The 21,704-nt window shown below is 40.0% G+C and overlaps 2 protein-coding genes across 2 annotated transcripts in view; one reads left to right on the top strand and one right to left on the bottom strand.

Annotated features, from left to right (window-relative positions):
- NME8 (NME/NM23 family member 8) overlaps positions 1 to 4,360 on the top strand; it is a 20,486-nt gene extending 16,126 nt beyond the window's left edge. The window contains exons 11-15 of the mRNA XM_035892760.1: positions 200 to 344; positions 1,198 to 1,305; positions 2,252 to 2,403; positions 3,408 to 3,552; positions 4,138 to 4,360. Of these exons, the coding sequence (XP_035748653.1) occupies positions 200 to 344; positions 1,198 to 1,305; positions 2,252 to 2,403; positions 3,408 to 3,552; positions 4,138 to 4,360 (773 nt within the window). The remainder of the gene's footprint in view (positions 1 to 199; positions 345 to 1,197; positions 1,306 to 2,251; positions 2,404 to 3,407; positions 3,553 to 4,137) is intronic.
- A 7,928-nt stretch (positions 4,361 to 12,288) lies between these two features.
- Positions 12,289 to 21,704, bottom strand: part of SFRP4 (secreted frizzled related protein 4) — a 17,832-nt gene continuing 8,416 nt past the window's right edge. Inside the window, exons 4-7 of the mRNA XM_009637212.1 lie at positions 21,384 to 21,449; positions 18,145 to 18,343; positions 14,935 to 14,998; positions 12,289 to 12,477 (exon numbers count right to left, since the gene is read on the bottom strand). Coding sequence (XP_009635507.1) covers positions 12,289 to 12,477; positions 14,935 to 14,998; positions 18,145 to 18,343; positions 21,384 to 21,449 — 518 coding nt within the window. The remainder of the gene's footprint in view (positions 12,478 to 14,934; positions 14,999 to 18,144; positions 18,344 to 21,383; positions 21,450 to 21,704) is intronic.

Below are 21,704 nucleotides of genomic sequence, written 5' to 3' on the forward strand. Positions count from 1 at the left end.
GCGTTAGCTTTCTGAATGCCCAGGCAACTACTGAAGCCCTCTAGCAGTTGCTTTAACTTAGTTTTCTGTTCTTCATTTAAGAAATTAATTCACCTGTAAAAATTAAACATCATGCTTGGAAAGTCCATTGTCATTTCTTCGCAAGTCTGCAAGTTAATGAATGGATGACAATTTAGCATTATTTCAATATTTTAAACAGATTCTATCATTCAAAGGATAAAGGATGATGGCTTCAAAATAGCAATGCAGAAAGAAATAAGCCTAACTGAAGAACAAACACGTGAATTTTACAAAGAACATGAAAATCAAGACTACTTCCCAGTCCTTCTAGAGGAAATGACCAGGTGAATGAAAAATGAGTATGTGGATCTATAAATAAGACTGAAATTTTCACAAGGAATAATTATCCTGAATAATACATGGCTACAAGATACCCATGTATGTGAGAATTTAGTAAAACTTAAAAAGATGACTGGACAACTCCAGATAATGAAATAATTCCCAAGTATAGTAGGTAAATAAATTAGGTTTTTGAAAATTACTAGCTACTCCATATCACAGAATCACAGAATGGCAAGGGTTGGAAGGGATCTCGGGAGATCATCTAGTCTAACCCTCCTGCTAAAGCAAGTTCACCTAGAGCATGTTACACAGGACTTCGTCCAGACGGGCTTTGAATATCTCCAGAGAAGGAGTTATATTTCTGTGTAGAATGCTGAAGTCAGTGGCCAATTCCATTGATTTGGGTGGAAACAGTTGAGCTCTGCTCTGGAAGGCTGCATTTAGGTTGGCTATAGGAGAGTTCTGAAATCTTCATCCACGCTGTGTGCTGGATTCCTTGGGAAGGAAAAATAAACTGTGTTTGGATATTGCCTTCATATGAAGCTGGGATTTGGCCGGGACAAATACAAAAACTTAGGAACCGATCAGCACTTTTATGACTGATAATAAAGACATAGCCCAATTCTGCAACATTCTTGCTGTCGTGTTAACATTCAGTAACTTTGAAATTTAAATTTGTGTTTAAGCCCCATAAAGTTTTATGAGACTATAGATATTAAAATGGAGATGGGTATTCAAATCCTCCAATAATAGGCCTCATTTTCCTGACCTAGACTATATATAATAAAATTCCTTTTACAAACTACAGAGAGTTTAATATGTGATGTTTTTAATGCCAGTTTTCCCATTTTACAGTGGTCCAACTCTTGTACTTGCTCTAACACGAGAAAATGCTATAGCACACTGGAGAGATTTATTAGGCCCAAAGACTGTTGAAGAGGCTAAGAAGGAAAATCCAAACAGGTAACACTTACAATAATAAATGATCATTCACAGCTTCCAATTTACTTTCACATTCCTCATCTCAATAAATACCACATTCCAACTGGTGTAACTATAGTGCCATCATCTGGAAACTGATATATATATTTCTGCAGTTTGTTAAGCTTTTCTTGGAAGAAGTGTTGTATTACATGTAGCGACTGTAGCATTTTTTTGAGAAATAATGGCTACTAAACATAATGAAAACTAAGTTTAAAAAAGGGTGTTGAAGTGAAAGATCTCTTGAGTCAGAGAAAAATCCTTGACTGCTAGATGCACATACCACAAGAAGAATCCACCTGTAATAATCCTTTTATAATCCTGCCCTGATGGTCGTATGAACAGGTTACTTGGCTATTAAGTTCAATCTTTGTGACCGTGGATGTCAATTTTTAGGCTTTGTGGTCTACAAAAGTATTGCTGTTAATTGTCTATATGCAAAAAATATTGGTAATATGTCATGCTTATTGATTTTTTGTGGTTTAAATAGCACTATTATTTTTTAGAACAATTCTTATTTTCTTAGCTAAATGAAAACTTTCCATCAGTAACATATTTTATTTGTGACTAAGTTTCTGCTACACATTTTATAAATTAACATCTTCATTTTAACTGCTTATTTTATTGCTTCAAGAAACTGCTGTGGTATCATCTCACCTGTTTTGTTTCATTAAGCAAGAAATGTTATTATCTTGGAAACATAACAAGATGTCAGTAAGGAGGGAAGGTGTTCATATTTCAGGTGGTTAATTAAAAGCTTGATTGTTCCTTCTGTAGACAATGAAGGCTTCTTAGTCCTACAGAGAGACGATCAAGCACTCAAGTCACCAGATCAACATTAAGTCATATTCACTGTGTTAAGACTAGTCATAGTTGAAGCTCAAAATGGCTGTACCTTTAAGTAACTTACTCTTTTAATGACTCTTAGCTTACGTGCAAAGTATGCAGTCAACAACATACCTGTTGGTCAGCTGCATGGTAGTTCTACACCCAATGATGCTCAGAAGGAATTAGAATTCTTCTTCCCTCAGGAGCACACACTGGCATTAATCAAACCTGCTGCTGCTAAGACACATAAAGGTAAGTGATCTAGAAAGTATGGGCTATGTCTACAGATGTCATTTCTACAAAATATTGGCAATGTACACTGCAGTAAATCATGTCAGAAGCATTATTTTTTATTCTCTGAAATGCTTTTGCCATGCAGAGAAATGCTTTTACAGATCTTGCATAATTCACGTTTTGAGGTCTCAAACGTCACGTTTCCTTTGCTTAAGCTGCCTATAGGTCTTTCTTCACATGAATGGTGGCAAATTGAAGTCAGAGAGTTCTTAGCTAAGTTAAACAGTTTAAAAGCCAGACACTTGTGAAAACTATCCATCTAGCATCCTTCTAAGTCAAAGAAGAAGGAGGCTTTCCCAATTCATGTTATTTACTTCAGGCAGGTATCTCTACTGACTCAGAAGGGGTCATTGCTCAATTAGATGCATTCCCATCCTTGGTTTAACTCACTATTAGACAAAGGGCATGAGGAGGAAAGGTCAAAGTAAAAAGTACACTATGTACAATTTGGAATCTTACCTTAAAGATTTTTGCTGCCACTTTTTTTTTAAATCTTCTATCCAGAGCCTCTTCTTGGCATTCTTCTTTTCCATCCTAACAAATTTCAGTAGCCTTTCTAAAGTTAGTCTGTGGCTTCTGTATGCCTCTCTTCCCCTCTTGTACCTTTCCAGACTGATTTTAGCAGGCCAGCTGGTGTGTGAGGTAGCATTAGAACTACAGTCCATGTTCTGTCCAATGTGAGAAACAGCAGTATCCTGCTGGTATAGTTTATAATGGTCTGGATTTGTCATCTGCATAGAGATGGATTAGTGCAATGATAATGGTTTCTGTAGATTTTAGAGGACTGTTGAAGAGTTTGTCATATTGTCCATGATTGTTTGATACTGTAAGTAGAATTCTAATATGTATTGGTGGGGTTTTTTTAAAAAGCATACAGTATTTTCTGAAACCTTTAGAGTTTGTGTGGGGTTTTGCATCTAAACTATTTCAATCAAGAATTAGTTTACTTCTTATTTTCCTAGATGACATTATGCAAAAAGTTAAAGATGCTGGATTTACCATCTCAAAGGTTAAAGAAGAAGCTTTAACTCGTGAAATGGCTATAGAGTTTTATAAGGATCACAAAGGAAAACCCTTTTTTGAAGACTTAGTGACTTGTATGACTGAGTAAGTGCCTCATTATACAATACTGAGGAATGTAAGTATACATCAAAATTTGAATTCACAGTGCAACAAAACTTACTACACCCAAAGTGGACTATGGATTTTGCATTCTGTCACTCTGGCAAATTTAGTGGCTTCTAGCATGTACTGCTCTTTTTTTAAAACGAAGATTTAAATTTTTTTCCATACTTATGATAGTGACTATTATTTTAGATTTTTTTCTCAAAAAAGGAACTAATTTCTGATGGAATCCTTGTTTTTCCCATGTAGGACAAGTATATTCCTCATAATATTGTTAGTATAGTTGTTGATAAAACAGTATGTATTGTCTTGCTTCAGAAATTATTGTGAGAGAATCTTTTGGGACAAGAAGTCCAAATCCAAATAGCTGATCGTCATCATCTTTTTGGCTTTCAAATACAGGATATTGTCTTAAACAAAACACTCAGAAGCACATTTTAAAACGTTAATAGTTTAACAAAATTCAGATAGCATAATGCTTACCATAACCCTTCATGGTACCTCTGAAGTCAAAGATAAGTCTGCATCTCATAAGAGTGTAAGAGCTTTTTTGTATTGATTTTACAGGGGCACATCGGTGATAATGATCTTAACAAAGGAAAATGCTGTGGAAGAGTGGAGGCAACTAATGGGTCCAACTGATCCAGAAGTGGCAAAAGAGACCTCTCCTGAATCAATTCGTGCTCAGTTTGCTCAAGATATTTTGTCTAATGCTGTTCATGGATCATCTAATAGAGAACACGCACTGGAAAGCATTGAGTGCGTATTTGGAGAAATTGATATAGATTGAACAATTAAGGTACAATCTCTGAAAATTGATATTCGTGTAATTAGATGCATTTGTCTACCCAACCACCTATATTTAAGACTATATACGCACACATATTTTTCTTCATACTCTGTCCATTGTTTTATTAGCCAGTTTTTTATCAGCTTTGCCATATTGCAAAGCATATCTATGTAACAAGTAATACCTGCTAGAAGTTTGATATTAGTAATGACTTCTTTATGTATGCTCAGTAGATAATTTTCTTTTATCACTTTAACAGATTTATGCCTTTCCAATAGTTCCAGGAGTCTAAGGTGTTTTGTATATAACTACCTTAAAAAAATAGGGTCGAGGAAGGTCATGAAAACACTATTAATGACACATCCACTGTGATGTGTATCGAGTCCTACAGTTCAGGCAGCCTACAAAGGAGAAATGCTGAAAGGCAGTGGAGGCACTGCTACAACATTGGCAGGGAGCAGCAGCAAGTGTGGGAATGCTCCACAAGGTCTCCCTCCCTCGCTCCCTCCCTCCACAAGGAGCCAGGAGCCAAACATGACCACAGAACAGGCTGTGCCCTCACTGGTGGGGTGCAGCCCCACAGCATCCAAGCAGAACTGAGTAGCCACGTCCATCAACAAACCCAGACAAAGCAAGTAAGGAACCAAGTTCAGGACTCATTCAAGGGTCCAGTCAGGAACAGCAGGCAAGAGGGTCAGAGCCAGGTACTCCTGCAACACAGCTCAGGCAAGGATTAAGCTCAAGTGTGAGCTTAAATGGGCCTCCTGGGCCCGTTGGCCAATAGTATGGGTGTGCATCCTAGATAAGACTGCTCAGGGTTACTAAGGCTTATTGGTTCTCTCCAGGCCCTGAGAAACATTTGCATTGTTTATTTATCCTTTCCCTAAACATCTTCTAAGGATTACTGTCATGGGTAGGATAATAAACTAGAAGATCCTTTCCAGTCCATTTACTCAATTCAAATGCAGCCGATGAAGTAAAATACAAAGTCAGCTCTTACATAACAGCTATTCTTGACATATATCTCCTTGCCAAACTAGTGAATTTGTATCCTGTCTCAGTCTAATTTGGCTGGCCTTCATGAAAAACACAAATATTCTCCTGTAGCTGATATATTCTCACTTTTGCTGTCTGAGTCTTTTGAAGGTTAAGATACTAAAGAATGGCATTCAATTAAAGCAATTTACATACAGCATTGATTATAAGTGCAAAGTCCAGAAAGAATGAAGTCTTTCTCACACTTTCTGTATTGTTCCTATTGTATTTAATACAACTAGCTGTTTCAAAGAGCTTCCTGACAAATATTTCTGTTGTGATGGGGCACTTGTTATTATAGAAACTCCTCCAGCAGAAGTTGGACTGAGCATTCTCCTGGTGGCCCATTTTCATCTACAGCTCCTTTACTGCCATAAACTCGACTTCAGTCTAGGTAGCCTGTAGGAAGCTGTGATTAGCGCAGAATTTATATGTCACCTCATGAGGTGAGTTCTGAGAAACATACTTCAGAATTGCTGTATGTTTTTTGGCTTGTTTTTTTCCTTCAAAAACCCATTAAAACTGTTCTTCCTGGCATTATTTCAGCACTCTGTGTCTTTTAGGTGCTGGCATGTTGTACATTAAACCAAGAAGCAGTCTCAGAAAAGGCCTGAGTAGGGCAATTTCAGATACATCAATTCAGTTCATTTCCCAGGATCCTTGCTACAGTTAATGGCTTCTCTACCAATGGGGCAAATACAGTGTTGAAGGTTTAGGTGGGGTTATTTTTTGACAGGAGCAGAAATGCTGAAACAGCAAAATATGTTTATGTCCTAAGAGTTCACTAATCATCTGATGGAAGTTCACAAGCAAATAGTAAAAGTTTAATGGGAATCACACACAGGTTTTGAATACCGTGGATTATTTATTGCACTGATTTTAGAAATTTCAGTTAGGTGTAGGGGTACATGAGCTCTGCCTAGTTAAGTGCAATATAATTTTATATACTGAGTTGTTGCTTGTTTAACCATCATTCTTCATCCTTCATTACATCACTCTCATGCGATATAGCATTTTTTTCTGATTGGTTTAACTGTTAGCTTCTGAAGGACCCCACTTATTTGGGCTCATATATTCATGGGTGTCACTTACGACCCCTGCTTGAGGAATCATAAGTGCTTGGTTAAAATGATTCAGTTGATTTCATCGAAATATTATGCATAGATCTATGAAAGGTTTTCTTCCTGTTGCGTGAATATGCAAACCCAAATGAAAAGTGGGAACATTTTATTTGTTAATGCCTATTTGCTTCTCCTAAATATGTTCTTGATCGTAAAGTCTTTTAGCAGCTTTGGAAAGGAGGAACTTAAGAGACACATTTCAAAACAATAAAAATAAGTATTTCGGTCACCTGATGGAGAGATTCAGGTTCATGAAGGTTGAGTATCTTTGAGTTGCAGACTTTTGTAGAATTATCAAAATACCATGGATTCAAAAGCATGGCAATTGAAACACTGTCAATATTTTAACTGATTACTTTGTCTTTTTGAAAGTTTAACTCAGGACTTGGGTATTGTACACATAATCTAGACTGCCATCCACTCTTCTTCAAATTTTGTGTTACTGTGACATAGGCATGGATGTAATGTTTAAGAGTTTGAGCACTTGTGACGGGATTGGGAAACATTTGCATTTATAGAGTCAGGAGGAATGCATTCCAACATAAACTCAGTTGAGTCTCACAGATTAAAATCTTCTTTCAATTAAATTTAAACAGCTCCTCTGCCTGCAAATCTTACACGAAGTCTGACTCTGTCCTTTTATCTCGTATCTAAATGCCAGATGAAAAGAGAATGTGACCTTCATGACCATTTATTTAGAAAATACCTCGTGGTTCAGCGTAGAATTAGGTGGTGCAGAGATGTGATGAAAATCCTTCCAACACTAACAAAAGATAACATAATTATTCTTCTGATTTTCATCCCAGCAGGAGAGAAATGGAACCACAGGACAAGTTTATTTGTACAACAGACCACATATTTCCTTGTTTAGGAACTGTAATGAAATCATAATCTGACACTAAGACTATATTAAAAATCTGTTTCTGTTTAGAATGATAAACAAGCTGGTCCTAAATCTCAAAATACTGTTTAAGAAGAATTAGTATGTCTGATTGTAGTGAGTATTCATACTGAATTACTACATAATAAAATAAGAGAAGTGGGCAAAAAGCTTTTTTCCCTGCCAGGAAGATGGAGTCAATCAGTTTGTGGTTGTGCACTGCTGCTCTGTTTTTCCTTTGCTCTGGCTGCTGAATGAGCTACACTGGCAGGTCAAACCTCGCAAGTATCTTTTCACTTCACCCACGGTTCTTTGTGAGCAAATGATTAGCTTTCTGATTACCTTGTTCAGGGGATAAATGCTGATGGGCTCTGAGAATCTACAAACTAAAGTTTTTGTCATGCCATAACCAGAATGGATCAAAACACTGAGGGTGTTGGTCTGTTTGGGGCATCTCTGGATCACTTCGGTGCATCCACTAACCTTCTGTCTGTAACATAGGCCACCTGACATATTTTATGGACTTTTGGGTTTTGATCTTAGTATTCTCATCTAGAGAAAAAGAGTGTGTCCTCCCTTCCAGATGCTTTCCTTTATGCTTATTGCCATACTGGTTTATCCACAAGCCTTTTGGCAGCAACAACAGGAGCCAGGCTGGTATTAACAGGTTACGTGGAACCCCCTGAATTTACTGCATTTCTAAAAAGCAAGTTTGAAATCCTATTTCACCTTCCAATAAGGCTGGTGTTTCATTTCGGGTACGTTACAAGAAATATAGTGTCAGCAGCTGAGATTAAATGTAGAGCCTCAAGTAGGTCTAATTAGAAGTAATGTACTTCTATAGAAATTAAATACTTACTTGTAGGTCCTTGCAAGTTATTAGTTTTCACCATAAATGGAAACATAATTTTCAATCTTTGTTGACCCATATTGATACATTTATATTTATTTACAAAATTAATTGGATCTGATGTGGTTTACCAGAAAAATCTGGTTGAGGAAATGTTTTCAGATGTGCATTTACATTCAACTTCTAAGCGCAACCAAAAAGTGTGTGTCCGTTGTGCATAACTGGAGTAAATATTTTTTCAGGTTTCATTCATTTGGAATCTAGGTTAGAATGCTGGATAAAATAATTTAAGAGCTGTTTGAGTATTTTGGACTGGAAAATCTTCTTTTTATTTGTACAGGAAGTATTCCTCAGTTACATGCAATGACTGGACAAAAGTAACAAAGCTGCAACACTGAGTTGAATTAAAGTGACCGGGTCACCCAGGTCCTGTTAGAGGAGGTTTTATGACATTTTTTTAAGTGTGGTTCATAAAAGAGTTCTGATTTGCATTTACAGTGAGCTTCTAAAACAGTGCCAATTATTCACAATTAGAGTAAATATTTTTTCAGGTTTCATTCTTTTGGAATTGAGGTTAGAACATTCAGTGAAAATATTCAATGGCACTTCTTACTAAACCGCGCACATCTGTGGGGGAGGTAGTAAGAAATGCACTAGAAACATCTGTTCGGTGTTCCAGGCAATTTTTATTTTATATGAAAAAAAAATGCCAGCTCCCTCAGCTGTAACACTGAGAAAAAACATTTGACACTTCAAGTTTTGGCCTGTTAATTTTTTCAGCTCTAAATGGGTACGGTAATTGCTTTTGTCCATCAGCAGACTGTTTGCTCACTCTGCTAAACTGAGGTTTCATAATTCCGGTGCTGGGGTGTATTAGCATGGCGACTACACCTGGCCATGGATGTGGACGAGGAGAGGCGAGTCTGACTTCTTGCCACACTCCGGGGAGCAGAAGCGGTGAGTGGGCCACATGGGGACACAGGAGGATACGTTTGCCTGCTCGAACAGTCCTTGTGGTTCCAACATCTGTTTCGCACCTTTGCAGCGGAAGGGCAGCGGGCTGGAGGGCGGGGATGTTCCACATCTGCATTCAGCTGGCACTTGATGTCACAGTGAGTTAATAATTGTAAGGGATTTTCAAAATGGAGTGAATTATATTAGTGTTGAATTGGGTTGACCCATGGCTTCTTAAAAAGTAGAAAAGAATAGATTTGGGAAAACAAAAGGGAATGGTAAGGGAAACCTTACTAACTCATTCCCCCTGACTGCACATCTGTGCTTTGTGTTACGATGTCCTCTGCTTTTTGTTGTATTGTCTGTCCTTCTTCTGTATTTTTAACCGTATCAGAATGAAAGTTAGTTCAGCATAAAGCATACATAAAAATGTAAAGGAGTTTGGAAACACCATTGTATTTATTATTATTTATTTATTTATTTATATTTTTTATTCCAGTCTGTTTATTCCAACAGACTGGAATCCTCACTCCGACGACAGTAACTTACAGAAGGAATGGTGACCATTCTCTGCAGAAAATAATTTTTACTTTTTTTTTTCTCCCATATGAAAAAATGAAAACAGTTTTATCTGAACAGTTGTAAATTAATCTGCAATGTTGCTATGAAGTCTAGTCAGCTGTTGCAAAGGTTTCATTTAACAAACTCCACACTTGATGGTGTTTGCAATAAAAATTGTTAAAGTGAAATATCATGAATTTGGTGTTTGTTAGTTCGACATCACATTGATAGGACCGTTGTTCATTTTTAATAGCTAACTTTACACATATTTATTGGGGTACTTTACACTGGGATCAATAGGTAACCAAAGCTTAAGAACTCCTGTTACACAGTAGATAAAACTATTTTAGAAGCTTTTCAATCATACTGATCTTTTAGATCATGCTTACTTAAGTCAGCATTTTCAGACTCAACTAATTTAGTCACCTGCAGTGAAATTCTGTCTCCTTTGATTTCAGTTTCAGTTCTTCCATTTCACTGTACACACAGGATTAAGATTTCACCTATAGTCTCTGTTTAGTCACTGAAGTTTGTGGTCTGTTTTTTTAGACATGTCAAACACACGTAATTCCCACTAAAATCAATAGATGCAATACATGCTCAGCATTCCTGGCACCTGGATTGAATTGTGGATCTAATTCTGCAGATGTTCCATCGAGATAAAGTTCTGCATCTGCCCAGAATTATCAGGAAGGGCTGCATTCAAATGCTGACCTTTGCATATGTTAACCAATGGCTCAAGATTCAACCTGTGCCCACGCAGGGTTTATTTTTCCCCTGAACCACCCTATAAGCTATTATTCAATTTTTCTGTAACACCTCCATCCCTTTGGTTTAAGCATTCTAGCTTGGCATCTCTGTCTTCAGCTTGGGTTAGCATATTACCAAATACATTATTGCTGCTACCAAAACGACTTCAGCATATTCTGCCTTAAATTTCATGCATGCAAATATCATTGGAATTCTTGTAATAACATTGATCAATATTCTGAAATGACCTGTTGTAACTCTTTATGTTAACCTACACAGAACTCTTTTTTTTTTTTTTTTTTCCACATAGACTCTCTCTATTTTAGAAATACTTGTTTTGTTTTAGAGACACCAGAATTGCCAAGTCTAGTCATCGGTTTTGCTGCAGGAATTCTTGAAGGTCTCTAAGATGTCTGTCATGAGCTTTTACAATGTTCATGCAGGTGATCTGCCTATGCATTAACAGAAATCAGGCTGTGCTAGCCACGCTGCCTTACCTAGGTAGAGCTTGGGCAGCAATAGCATAAATTCCATCTTGGAGTTATGCCAATTAGATTTACAGCACCTTTGCTATTTTAATACCTCACACGGCAAACATTGTTGGTAAAATTTAGTCCATCAATAAAAGCAACCGCTTTGCCTGTGTCCCTTTGCAGGGGAAATGTTACCTTCTGACCAGCAAAACTGCAGATAGCCAGTTGTTTTGAGAAGTTCAGGAATAGGGACAAGCCTTCTTTATTTATTTATTTCTGTATTTATTTGGTATCAGAGAAAGATTTAGAAATATGGTGTCAAATGATAAAAATTATCCAAATGAACACTGAGCCACATGAAGCCCTATCTTCTCTTTAATACTGTACAGTAGCTGTCAGTTATGTTTAGAATAATGCTTCTATTCCAGTTTTCATAACAAAGCTATATTACAGCAAACATAAGTGTTACTTTTAAGAATTCTACAGATCTGCTTCACTTGAATGTGTCTTTTTAAAAAATACCAATTTTTCAATTAGGTGTTTAAATATATTTGGAATTACAGCAACGGAAGCCAGCCTGGAGTGCAATAAAAAAAATTAAATGTCTGCTTTCAATGCATTTTTGCTACACAAACCCACAAGATCAAATACTAACACTGCAAGCATATTTCTGGCACACACATAAGAATAATCACATAATGCATACCCAGATGCTTATTGGTAAACTATGCTTCCGAACGCTCTGAACAAGGGCTGTGATCCCAAACAGCGGATAGAGTCAGCTCCAGCAGCTGCAGCGGTTGCTGCTCCAGGTGTCTGCCAGAGGTTACCATCCCTCTGCTGCCACAGTTCTTGGCTCACCAGACTAACTCACAGACTAACTCGCCAACGACTAAACCGGTGCACTTTCTGAGGAGAGCAGAGATGCCCCATGCAGGGATGCCCCATGCGGCTCTCCAGCCTCTGGCAGGGAAGCAGGGCAGGCAACAGGCTTTAACAAGGAGTTAAAACCTCCGGCAGCCAAGGCTAGATCTATCTAGAACTGCAAATCAGAGCCCTAAGATAAAGTTCAGTCAGCTTGAACGGGCCTACCACATATTCCTGCAAACCTACGCTCTATGGCTTGCAGTGGCTTGAAAGGAAAAGCAAACCTTTTAGAAGTAAAGTGCAGCAAAAAATGTCTATGTAGAAACAGCCGTGAGTTTTTAAGTCGATGAGTTCTGGATTAATAAAACATGCCAACCAAGCCATATTGTAACCCCTTCATCGTGCAGGAAAAGTCTTTCCTTTTGGAAATTTCATACTCATACTTTTTTTGGGTTGGTTTCTTTCTGGCCATTTCTTATTTTAATGGCCTTTTTGGGGCCACTGACCAGCGGGTTGGTGTTCTTGGTTGATGGTTTTGGGGCTCCACTCCGACCACTGCGTCCTGCATTCTGCTTTTTATTGCGGGCTGTTCGCAGCTTTTGTTCTTGCAGTCTCTGTTCCCACCTCTGTGGAAATGCAGAAGACAAAGAGGCTGAGTTAGAGAAGGACATAATCATAAATAATTATGTTTTAATGGGAGCCATCCTGAACCCCTGATACTAGCGTTGCTTTGAACGGTTTCGTGCTCTATCCTGCAGGGCCATCAATGTCAGCACGTTATGGCTGTCTGCAGGGGGAACCCGCCATGTGTTCTTGGGTGGGGGAATTTGCATGATACCAGTTGATGAAAATGACAACCGCACATCTCGTGTGCGTGCTGCGTGCGAGCGCACACCTCATGCCCTTTCAGAAATCCAGGGGAGCTGGCACCATGCCATCAAAAAGAGAGGATCTGCACACTGGGACTCCTCTGCAAACCCCTTGTTTGCTGTCTTACTGAATGTGCTACTTGACTTTTCCTCAGAAAAGTCCGCAGAAAGCAGGCTGTCCTTTCACGATATATATTTAAACACACAGCTACAAGGGAAGGTGGTCTTTACTTTCTGGTTCTGCTTTTCCCTGGAGTGGAGAGGACTGGGCATGAAGGAGCTTATGTTACGGACAGACAACAGAGATGACCACTGAAATCACGGTGTTTGGAGTTGCCATGGGATGGTTGTGAATAATACACCTGCAGCTTTATTCAGCAGCACCCCTGGGAAATTTTGGAAAGCAGTTAAATCCAAGAGCCCACCAAAGAGAATAGCTGTCAGATTTCCAAACCCAAAAGTGCAGTGGTTAGAAAACAGGTTTTTACAGTGAGGTTAAGTGGTTAGGTGGTCCAAAATATGGGGAGATCCACAACACTGCAGCAGAGACTGCAGTCTTTCACCTCTAAGAACAGAAATACTTGTTTTAAAGAAAGGAAGGTAAAGAATAGAACCTGGAGAGGGTCTCACCTCTCCCTTCTATTAATGGACTTTCTCCTCAGAAACTCTGAAAGTCAGGGGTTTTGCCCAGTGAGCAGAGTAAGAGAAGTGCTCTCCAGCTTTCCTATTTAGTATCTCCGCAGTGACCCTGCTGCAACTCAGACTCTTGTCCTGGCTAGAGAAGAGACCAGCCATGTTGTGGTTATGTTAACAGCTGTCTTCTGTGGTCCACAGACAGCTCAAAACATTCATTTTAAGTGGTAACTCAAGACAAAAGTTGGATGCAAGTCTTCAGAGAGGAATGATGGGCATTAAAATGAAGCCACTATGATACCTAGCTCCATACCAGCTATCTTTGTGCAGTCAGGGTCATGATATGCATCTTTACAAAACAAAAACTATCTGCAGGCATTTAGGTGTGTCCCACTCAAACATGTTTAAGTGAGGATTTAATTTATGAAACTATTAATATCAGAGGGAATGACATGTGCTTTGAGAAGTATTTTGTTTGGCAGTCATGCATCTATTTGACAGTCTGGAAATGAAAGTCCAAACAGGTTTCAAGACAGAAATGACAAAACAGTGTGAGAAGGCCACTAAAACACACTGTGTGCCAGTAACAGGCCATTAAGTTGACCGCTAAGGGATTTCAAGAATCCAAATCATATGTCAGTATTCTCCTCAGTCCCACATGGTATCATCTGCAATTGAAATGTACTTATTTTTTAAAGATTTAAAGCATGTTTTCTTTTTTACGCATAGGTTTTACATGAGGAGAAAAGGGAATGATAAAAGCATCAAATACAGTTTCTTGCAAAAGTTGGTCTGTAAGCTAAGAGCCTCTACTGATGGACACCTGCATCTTTTTTTTCCTCCTCTCTACCAATTGCCAATTAGCTCATAATTAAAATAAATATACATGTATGTCCTTAATGCTCTGAATCCTCTTCTGAATTCCAGAAATACCTTTCTTCCATCTCTAAAAGTGTGAAGAAGTGTCAGACATTGTCTTTCTTTCCATTAGAAAGAGGAGTTTAGAAGCAGGGAGTGATAGCAAGTGCTATCCTGAAGCCCCAAAAAGCATGGGTGTCTGCTGCTCCTGCCCTCCCAGGTCTCTATACTATATATAAACATTTCCTTCCAATGTTTCCTGAAACCAATGTGGGGATGCCCAATACTTTCAGTGGGTCTTCAGTGCGAAGTAACAGGTGAGAAGTCTGTGTCTCCAGCCTGCAATCTTTAATGCAGCAAAGCCCATTTATCCAGTGCGGTGGATTTTAACTTCCTTTCTTACCTATGTGGACTACATACTCATTCCTAGAGTCAATAAGCCAGAGTTCACACGAAGATCATCCAACCATCCTGTTTAGGGACAGTTTGCAGATAAAATAGAAATAAAATTTTAAAGACCCTAAAATGCGAGCCTAAAATTTTCCAATTTTCACTTACACTTATATGCACGTATGAGGTATAAAAATGTTGAAGTGAAAATAATAATAGCCGGAGGTGTTGTGGATATCTGAAAGTCAATCAAGTTATTCAGTGCTGAAGTAGAACAAAGTTGTTTAACTTTTTATCAAAAACATCAACAGTCTTTTCTTTGGTGGTATTTACCTTAAATCTTTTGTTTAGCTGATCCTTCCATTTTTCAACTAGACATCCATCAAGAAGCATCAACCTGAAAATTTAGAAATAAACACAAGTTATAGATATTTCTGATTTTGATTCCTGAGGTGCCATTCCAGATGATTTAACAGAAACTGAGGCTGAAACGAACCAGCAAGTACTGGTACTGACAGTTTCCGTGTATGGGATGATAGGCAGAATAATATTTTTCTCCATCCCTAAATGCTTCCTAAGGGATTTCTAAATGCTTATACAGATCCTTCTGAAATTCTACTCCACACTCAGTAAAAACAGAAAATAGTTTTCAAAAGAAATCAGATTTTACAGCCAAAACTGAAGCACATGGCCAGTATTGAGAAAACATTTAGAGCCCTTTGCTCTCACCTGCAGCTATTCTGCAGGGGAAAATTGTCCTGTCTTGATCACCGTTAACAAAAAGTGATGGGTTGGGTAACATCCCACGAAACTGCTTAAATGTCTTTGTCACATATATTTTTATTTATGTCCACTATATGTTTGTGTGTGTGTGCGTGTGTGTGTGCAGAAGAGCAGTTTAAATTAATGTATTTTACTTCTGAATTGAAAAAAAAAGCTCGGTTTTACACACACCAGTTAATAAAGCTCAGCTGATAAATGGTAGCATTTTATTTGACCACTTACAACTGCCTCCATTGCAACCTATAAATACATTGGGATGGTATTATGTATTCCCTACATGTAACTACTTAATGAGTACTTTAAAGTATGCTCAGAATATGTATGGGCAGTGATATTTGCCTATCAATGAAATCTGGCTGGCTCCTGTATGAAAATACTGAGCCTAGGTGTTATGAAATGAACAAAACAAAAGTGTAACTATTGAATATATATGCATTAAGCAACTTCTAAAATAGTTTATGCTAAAGTGGTCTGATGTCACAGCTTGTAAGTCCCACCCTAGAAACAACTATTTTATAACACAGGGATGCTGGAATTTCTGTATCTATCTCCTCTGCTGCTAACTATTTATTTTAACTTTTTTTTTGGTTTCTTTTTTTTTTTTTTTGAGATACTGGGCCTTAAGATGCCCTAATATAATTTCCCTAATTCTGGAAGGCTTTATTTAAACATCAGCATTGGCTGAAGACAAACATCGTTACAAATGCACATAATTTCATACCACACTTTGCTGGTGGGTGAGATTTACACAGTGTAGCAGGGCCTGACTCTTCAGTTTCTATAAATGGTGTTGCTGCTCATACCAGTTCAAAAAGAGTACAAAATGCTGCCTCTTGGACCCGTTAGCCACCGTGCACCCCCACTTTGCCCACACACGCAAGTATTACAGTGAGTGCAAGCCATGGAGAATCAAGACCAACACAATACACTTCTCCTTTTCTTTCCAAGGAGAGATTAGAGAATTAACATACAGGACTGATGCTAAGGCCACATCATGGTGAATGAAACCATAACATGGTGTACATCCGATACAGCTTCTGCTCAGGTCAAATTATTGAGTGAGACCCTCAACCCTATTAAGAGGCAATGGCGTTTTTTGCCATTGAGTTTAGTGGAGATACAGCTTCCACCGATTTTGCTTCTGGCATTTTAAAAAGCTACTGTAACTCAAAACCTTCTGTTTGCATGCCGCTGAGTTCGACAGGAAACACATATAATAGTTTATGTTTCTTTTTCAAATCCTTTTTAGTACACTATATGAAATTAAAAACCTCAGTGACCTTTAAAAACCATCACAAAATATTTAGTGAATGGTGTGTTTTTCCATAGTAATGGAGAAGCAGATTGCAATCTTCCACTCCCGAAATCTCCTCTCCCTGACAGCCTCCTGAGGGTCCTCTCCAACCCAGCTCTGCAGCTCAGAGCTCCTCAATCTCAATCTTGGTCGTGGTCCTTCCGCGTGACTCAGAGTAGGTATCTCTGAAATGGCTTACACAAATAGAGGGCTCTAAATTAATCTTTGTAAAACACTTCCAGACCTGGAGGGGCTATGTGCTGTAAAATACTGTGCCTGTCAGCTCACCAAAAACAAAAGTTAAGGTAATAAGGTATCAGATGGCAACTTTCAGGAACACCTATAGAACACACTTAAAATATCAACCTAAACCACATTTAAAAGATGGATATGGCCCATCAAGTTCTGCACGTAGATGTTCTATGGTCCTTACAAGTAGTGCGCACGTTCAATTAACAGCCAAATCACTGTGTGCAAAACCAGCCTGCGCGTTTTACGAACGGCCTTACCTCCGACCCACAGCCCAGAGCCACATGTACCTACTGCGCCACAACCTCTCCTGGGGGCGTCTGTTGCCACTGGCACATTTTGGGGTGCTAATGGGGATGGGATGTCTCCTTCTGCCTCAAGGACCCCAAGAGAAAAGGGAGCTGTGATTCACCGCTCCCTCCCCTCCAGACCCGCGTGCTGGATTTCCTTCCATGCCTGGGGCTAGGCTGACTGCCAGAGGAAAGGTCTGGTAAAGCTAGTTTTGTTTTGTCTTTTAATCATACAGCAGGACTGGCAAGCTGCTCTGAGAGTATTTACTTTTCATCTGCCATCCGGGAGCCGGAGCGCCAATGGCTGCAGCTTTGGCTGGTCCCGGTACAGCTGTGGGATCAGAAACATCTCGCTGATGGCACCGGTCCGAAGTATGGATAGGCCGGCAGACCAAGCCTGGCTCCGTCTCCAGCAGCTCTGCAGGCAGATGTGCATCATCTCCTGTCCCCTCCCCTGCAGTGGGAGAGGCAGAACTACGCCTTCCCCGCAGTCCTGCCAACATGGACCACCACCTACAGCCACCATCGGGCTTGCGGCATAGGAAGCAGCTCACACGTATGGAAAGCGGTCCTGGAAAACCACTCCCAAACAGCTGGAGATGCCTGAACTGCTGCACGATACATTAAGCAATATGCTGTCAGCACCTAATGCCACCAGGGTTTACACTCCGTGTGTGAGCCTGGTTTTGTGCGCACTGCATTGTGGCTCAGAGCTGAGGCCAATTAAGTGGAAAAAGTTAATTGAGGAGGTAATTGAAACATGTAGGTGTATCTATGAGTTATCCTAAGCAAAACCATCAATCAGCAAAACGTGCTCCTGATGAAGAAGGGAGCTTTGCTGGTCCTCCTTCCCATCTGCCACAGCTAGCTGTAATACACTTTTAATATTACACTTATACTTTTCACCACTGCCTCGCCAGTGCTCACCTTGAGCGCCATTCATAGCACATGATGAGAACATCCTGCTTCGGTTGAAGAGGTGGACACTGGCAGGAGGAATTTGTAAGAAGGGGCACTTGAGACAGCGGAATCGGCATCGAAGACTTGAGTATGTCTTTGACTTCAACCACAGTCGTCACCTCATTGCAGCTCCCTCTTTCTATGCTTTTTACTTTAGCATGAATGACTGCAATTAGGAAAACAGAGGCATGAGAACAACAAACGATCTTAAAAATTTAAACACATCTCAAAATTAAATAAAAAGTACTAAACTGAAAGCTCTTGCTTTGGCTGTGAGACTAGAACTACGTCTTCATGTGTGGGCATGCACAGTGGCTTGGAATAACAGAGGCCTGATCCCAATTTGGTTTTCAGTAGGACTGTTGACTACCGTGAAATTAAATACGTGCTTAAATCTTTGCCAGATCAGGCCAAGCGATCTCGCCTGGCATCACATACACAAACAGCTCCTTTGACTCAGACTTGAACAACCCTTCACATAAATCAGACCCGTTCTATAGCCATGTCTGGCTATTTCCAATTAAGTCATGAATCATTTACCTCACAGACAGTTAGCGTGAACCCAGTCTTTTTAACAATAACATAATTTCCCTGTAGGTTGCATCCAGGAACTAAAGTCTTCTTAAGCAAGAAGGGAAGATTTGAAACAAGTAGTCAAAAACTAAGGGGTTTAGGATTGTCATGATTTACTCAGTCTATACTTTTTTTGCCTTTGGGTTATCCATCAATAGTAAGATCCTCATATGAAACAGAGTCTGAAGCGGGTTCTTTTGACTCTGAATATACCAACATTCATATTTTTACCTTCCATTGAGGAAAACTGCATGTCTGCATGAATGCAAGAAGGTGAAACTGTGTAGATTGCTCTGAGGATGATCCCTGGCTAACTTTGTACCTGGGAACCCTGGCAGTACCTACCACCGCAGCATTTCACCCTTTCTCTCCTGTGAGAAGCACCAAATCAGAGAATGGAAGCGCGAGTTTTACACAAAGAACTTTGTCTCTTGGAAATGTCAAAATAGGAAGGGTCCTATGATCACAAAATAGAATCATGAGAAGTGTGCATACCACAGGGTGATCAGCCTGCATCGACACTGCCCCTGGCAGCCACCAGATCAAAAGCCTTCAAACAGACCTCCTAACGTTTGGAATAAACTTCACATGTAGAAAACAGGAGACCAGCAATTTTAATGCAGTCTGGGGTTTATGTGCTAACTTTATCAGGACGTGTAACAGCCACAAAACACATGAGGGATTTCAGTTTCAGAGACTCACAATCTGTTTTCAAGCCTGACTGAAACCAAGTTCTGACCAGCTAGAAATGCAATTTGGCTGTATATATTATTTTAAAGGATTTCAGGAAAAAAAATTGGAATTTTATAATTTTTTTTGCAACTTAGAATCATAGAATCATTGAATCATTAAGGTTGGAAAATACCTCCAAGATCATCAAGACCAACCATCAACCCAACACCACCATGCCTACTAAACCATGTCCCAAAGTGCCACATCTACATGTTTTTTTTGAACACCTCCAGGGATGGTGACTCCACCACCTCTCTGGGCAGCCTGATCCAATGCTTGACCACCCTTTCAGTAAAGAATTTTTTCCTAATATCTGATCCAAACCTCTCCTGACACAACTTGAGGCTATTTCCTCTCGTACTATCGCTTGTTACTTGGGAGAAGAGACCAACACTCACCTCGCTACAGCCTCCTGTCAGGTAGTTGTAGAGGGCAACAAGGTCTCCCCTCAGTCTCCTCTTCTCCAGGCTAAACAACCCCAGTTCCCTCAGCCGCTCCTCATAAGGCTGGTGCTCCACCTTATTCTGCCTTGCCTCTCAATTCATTTTCCATATGAGCATGCCTATTTATTTCAGAGGAGGCTGAATAAAAGTCTACCTCTCAAAAACAGAATCTTCATTTCACAAATTCAATGGAATTAAATTTTGGACACCAACCTAAAGTTTTTATTCAAGCAACACTCCCACTGAAGTCACCGGAATCAGAGTTTTTGTGGCTAACACCTGTGCTTCATTTCAGAATAGTCATTTTATATCACTGCTTTTTCATATATTTCAGACAACTATGGAAGTTCATTGTCCCACCTGAACATGTCACTATGCTGTACTGAGGTGGATTGAGGAATTATTTAAAAAGAATATATGACATAAATGCACCAAAATGCCATGGCAAAAAAAAAGTGCACAATTGCCTAAATTAGATGTTCAGCTTGCTTATTCCCACCAAACTGGGGTTAGGGGTTTTTTTTCCCCTATACTATAACAAAGAAGCAAATAACTACAAACTTACTTTCATTTGATATCAGGCAAATAGGAATTGAATGGATATAATAACCCCACTTTGTAAGAACTGAATAAATCCCCTGAAGAAACAACTGCCATCTGAGAAAAAGCCCATAAAGTGCAAAAGACCACGTGTTAAATTCAGAGTTAATAGGGGTTTTCTATTGACATTACAGACATTTAATCTGGTATTTATCTAATCTTAATTAGAGTTCTTCCTGACGCCCAGCGTCAGAAAACTTTGGGCGGGGGGGGAGGGATATTGGGGTGGGGGGAAGCCAAGGGGGAAGAGGGATGGATACTTACTTGCATTGCCAATATGTCATGCAACATACGATAAAACTACCAGCCAACTCTTCGGCTGGGTGGTGCATATTGTCACTGAATTCAATTAATCTCTGACAATTCCGCACCAGATTAAACTCTGGCTAGTAAGTAAAAGAATATATGAATTTCTAAGTGATAACTTTTTACCTTGCTTCAGCTTCATTCACATTTGCAAGTCTCGTTTAGGTGATAAATTGCTTATTCCACCCGCTGGATGAAAACAGGAGCTGGCCGAGCAGCACATGGTCACGCTCACGTTAGACGTAATTGCACTTACTAGAGTGACCTGTACAGCACCAAGCACCCTTTCTGCAGGGCGACCTGCACATTACCGACGTTTCACCGCTTTCATCAGAAACACACCATCGTCTGCGCCATGACTACTACTGCCTGCACGAGCCTGTGCGCGAGCAGTGGGTTTTGGAAGAGGACGGCTAGGTGTCCTCGGGCAAAAACCCACCCAGTGGAGCAGTGTCCTCGCGCCACGCTTGCTGGATGGGGCCTGCCTCACTCGCGGGGGGCACAGAGGGGAACGGGGTGGGCCAAGCAAAGCGTTTTCCCCCATGCACTTACTGTAGCTGTAGTTCTTGGCCAGGTAGGTCGACAGCGTCGGCTTCGTCTTTTTGCACCTGCATCGCTCTTTGAAGGAAGAGAAGGGGAAACGGTTGAGGGGTGTCAGAGGCGGGCTGGCTCTGTGGATGGGGGGGGGCACTCCCCATGCACACTCCTGAAGAGAGCAGGGGGTGGGGGGTGCGTATTGCCCTTCACACATGGATCCAGCCCTAGGAAACCTTCCCACACAGCCTGCAGTGGACAGCTCTGCCCACTTCATCCCTGCTCCTCACCCAGCCCCTGCGTACGGCAGCAGCTGAGGATGCTGCCCCCCCCCCCGGG

Source organism: Egretta garzetta, unplaced genomic scaffold (assembly GCF_000687185.1).
Source record: "Egretta garzetta isolate BGI_Z169 unplaced genomic scaffold, ASM68718v1 scaffold514, whole genome shotgun sequence".
NCBI lineage: Eukaryota > Metazoa > Chordata > Aves > Pelecaniformes > Ardeidae > Egretta > Egretta garzetta.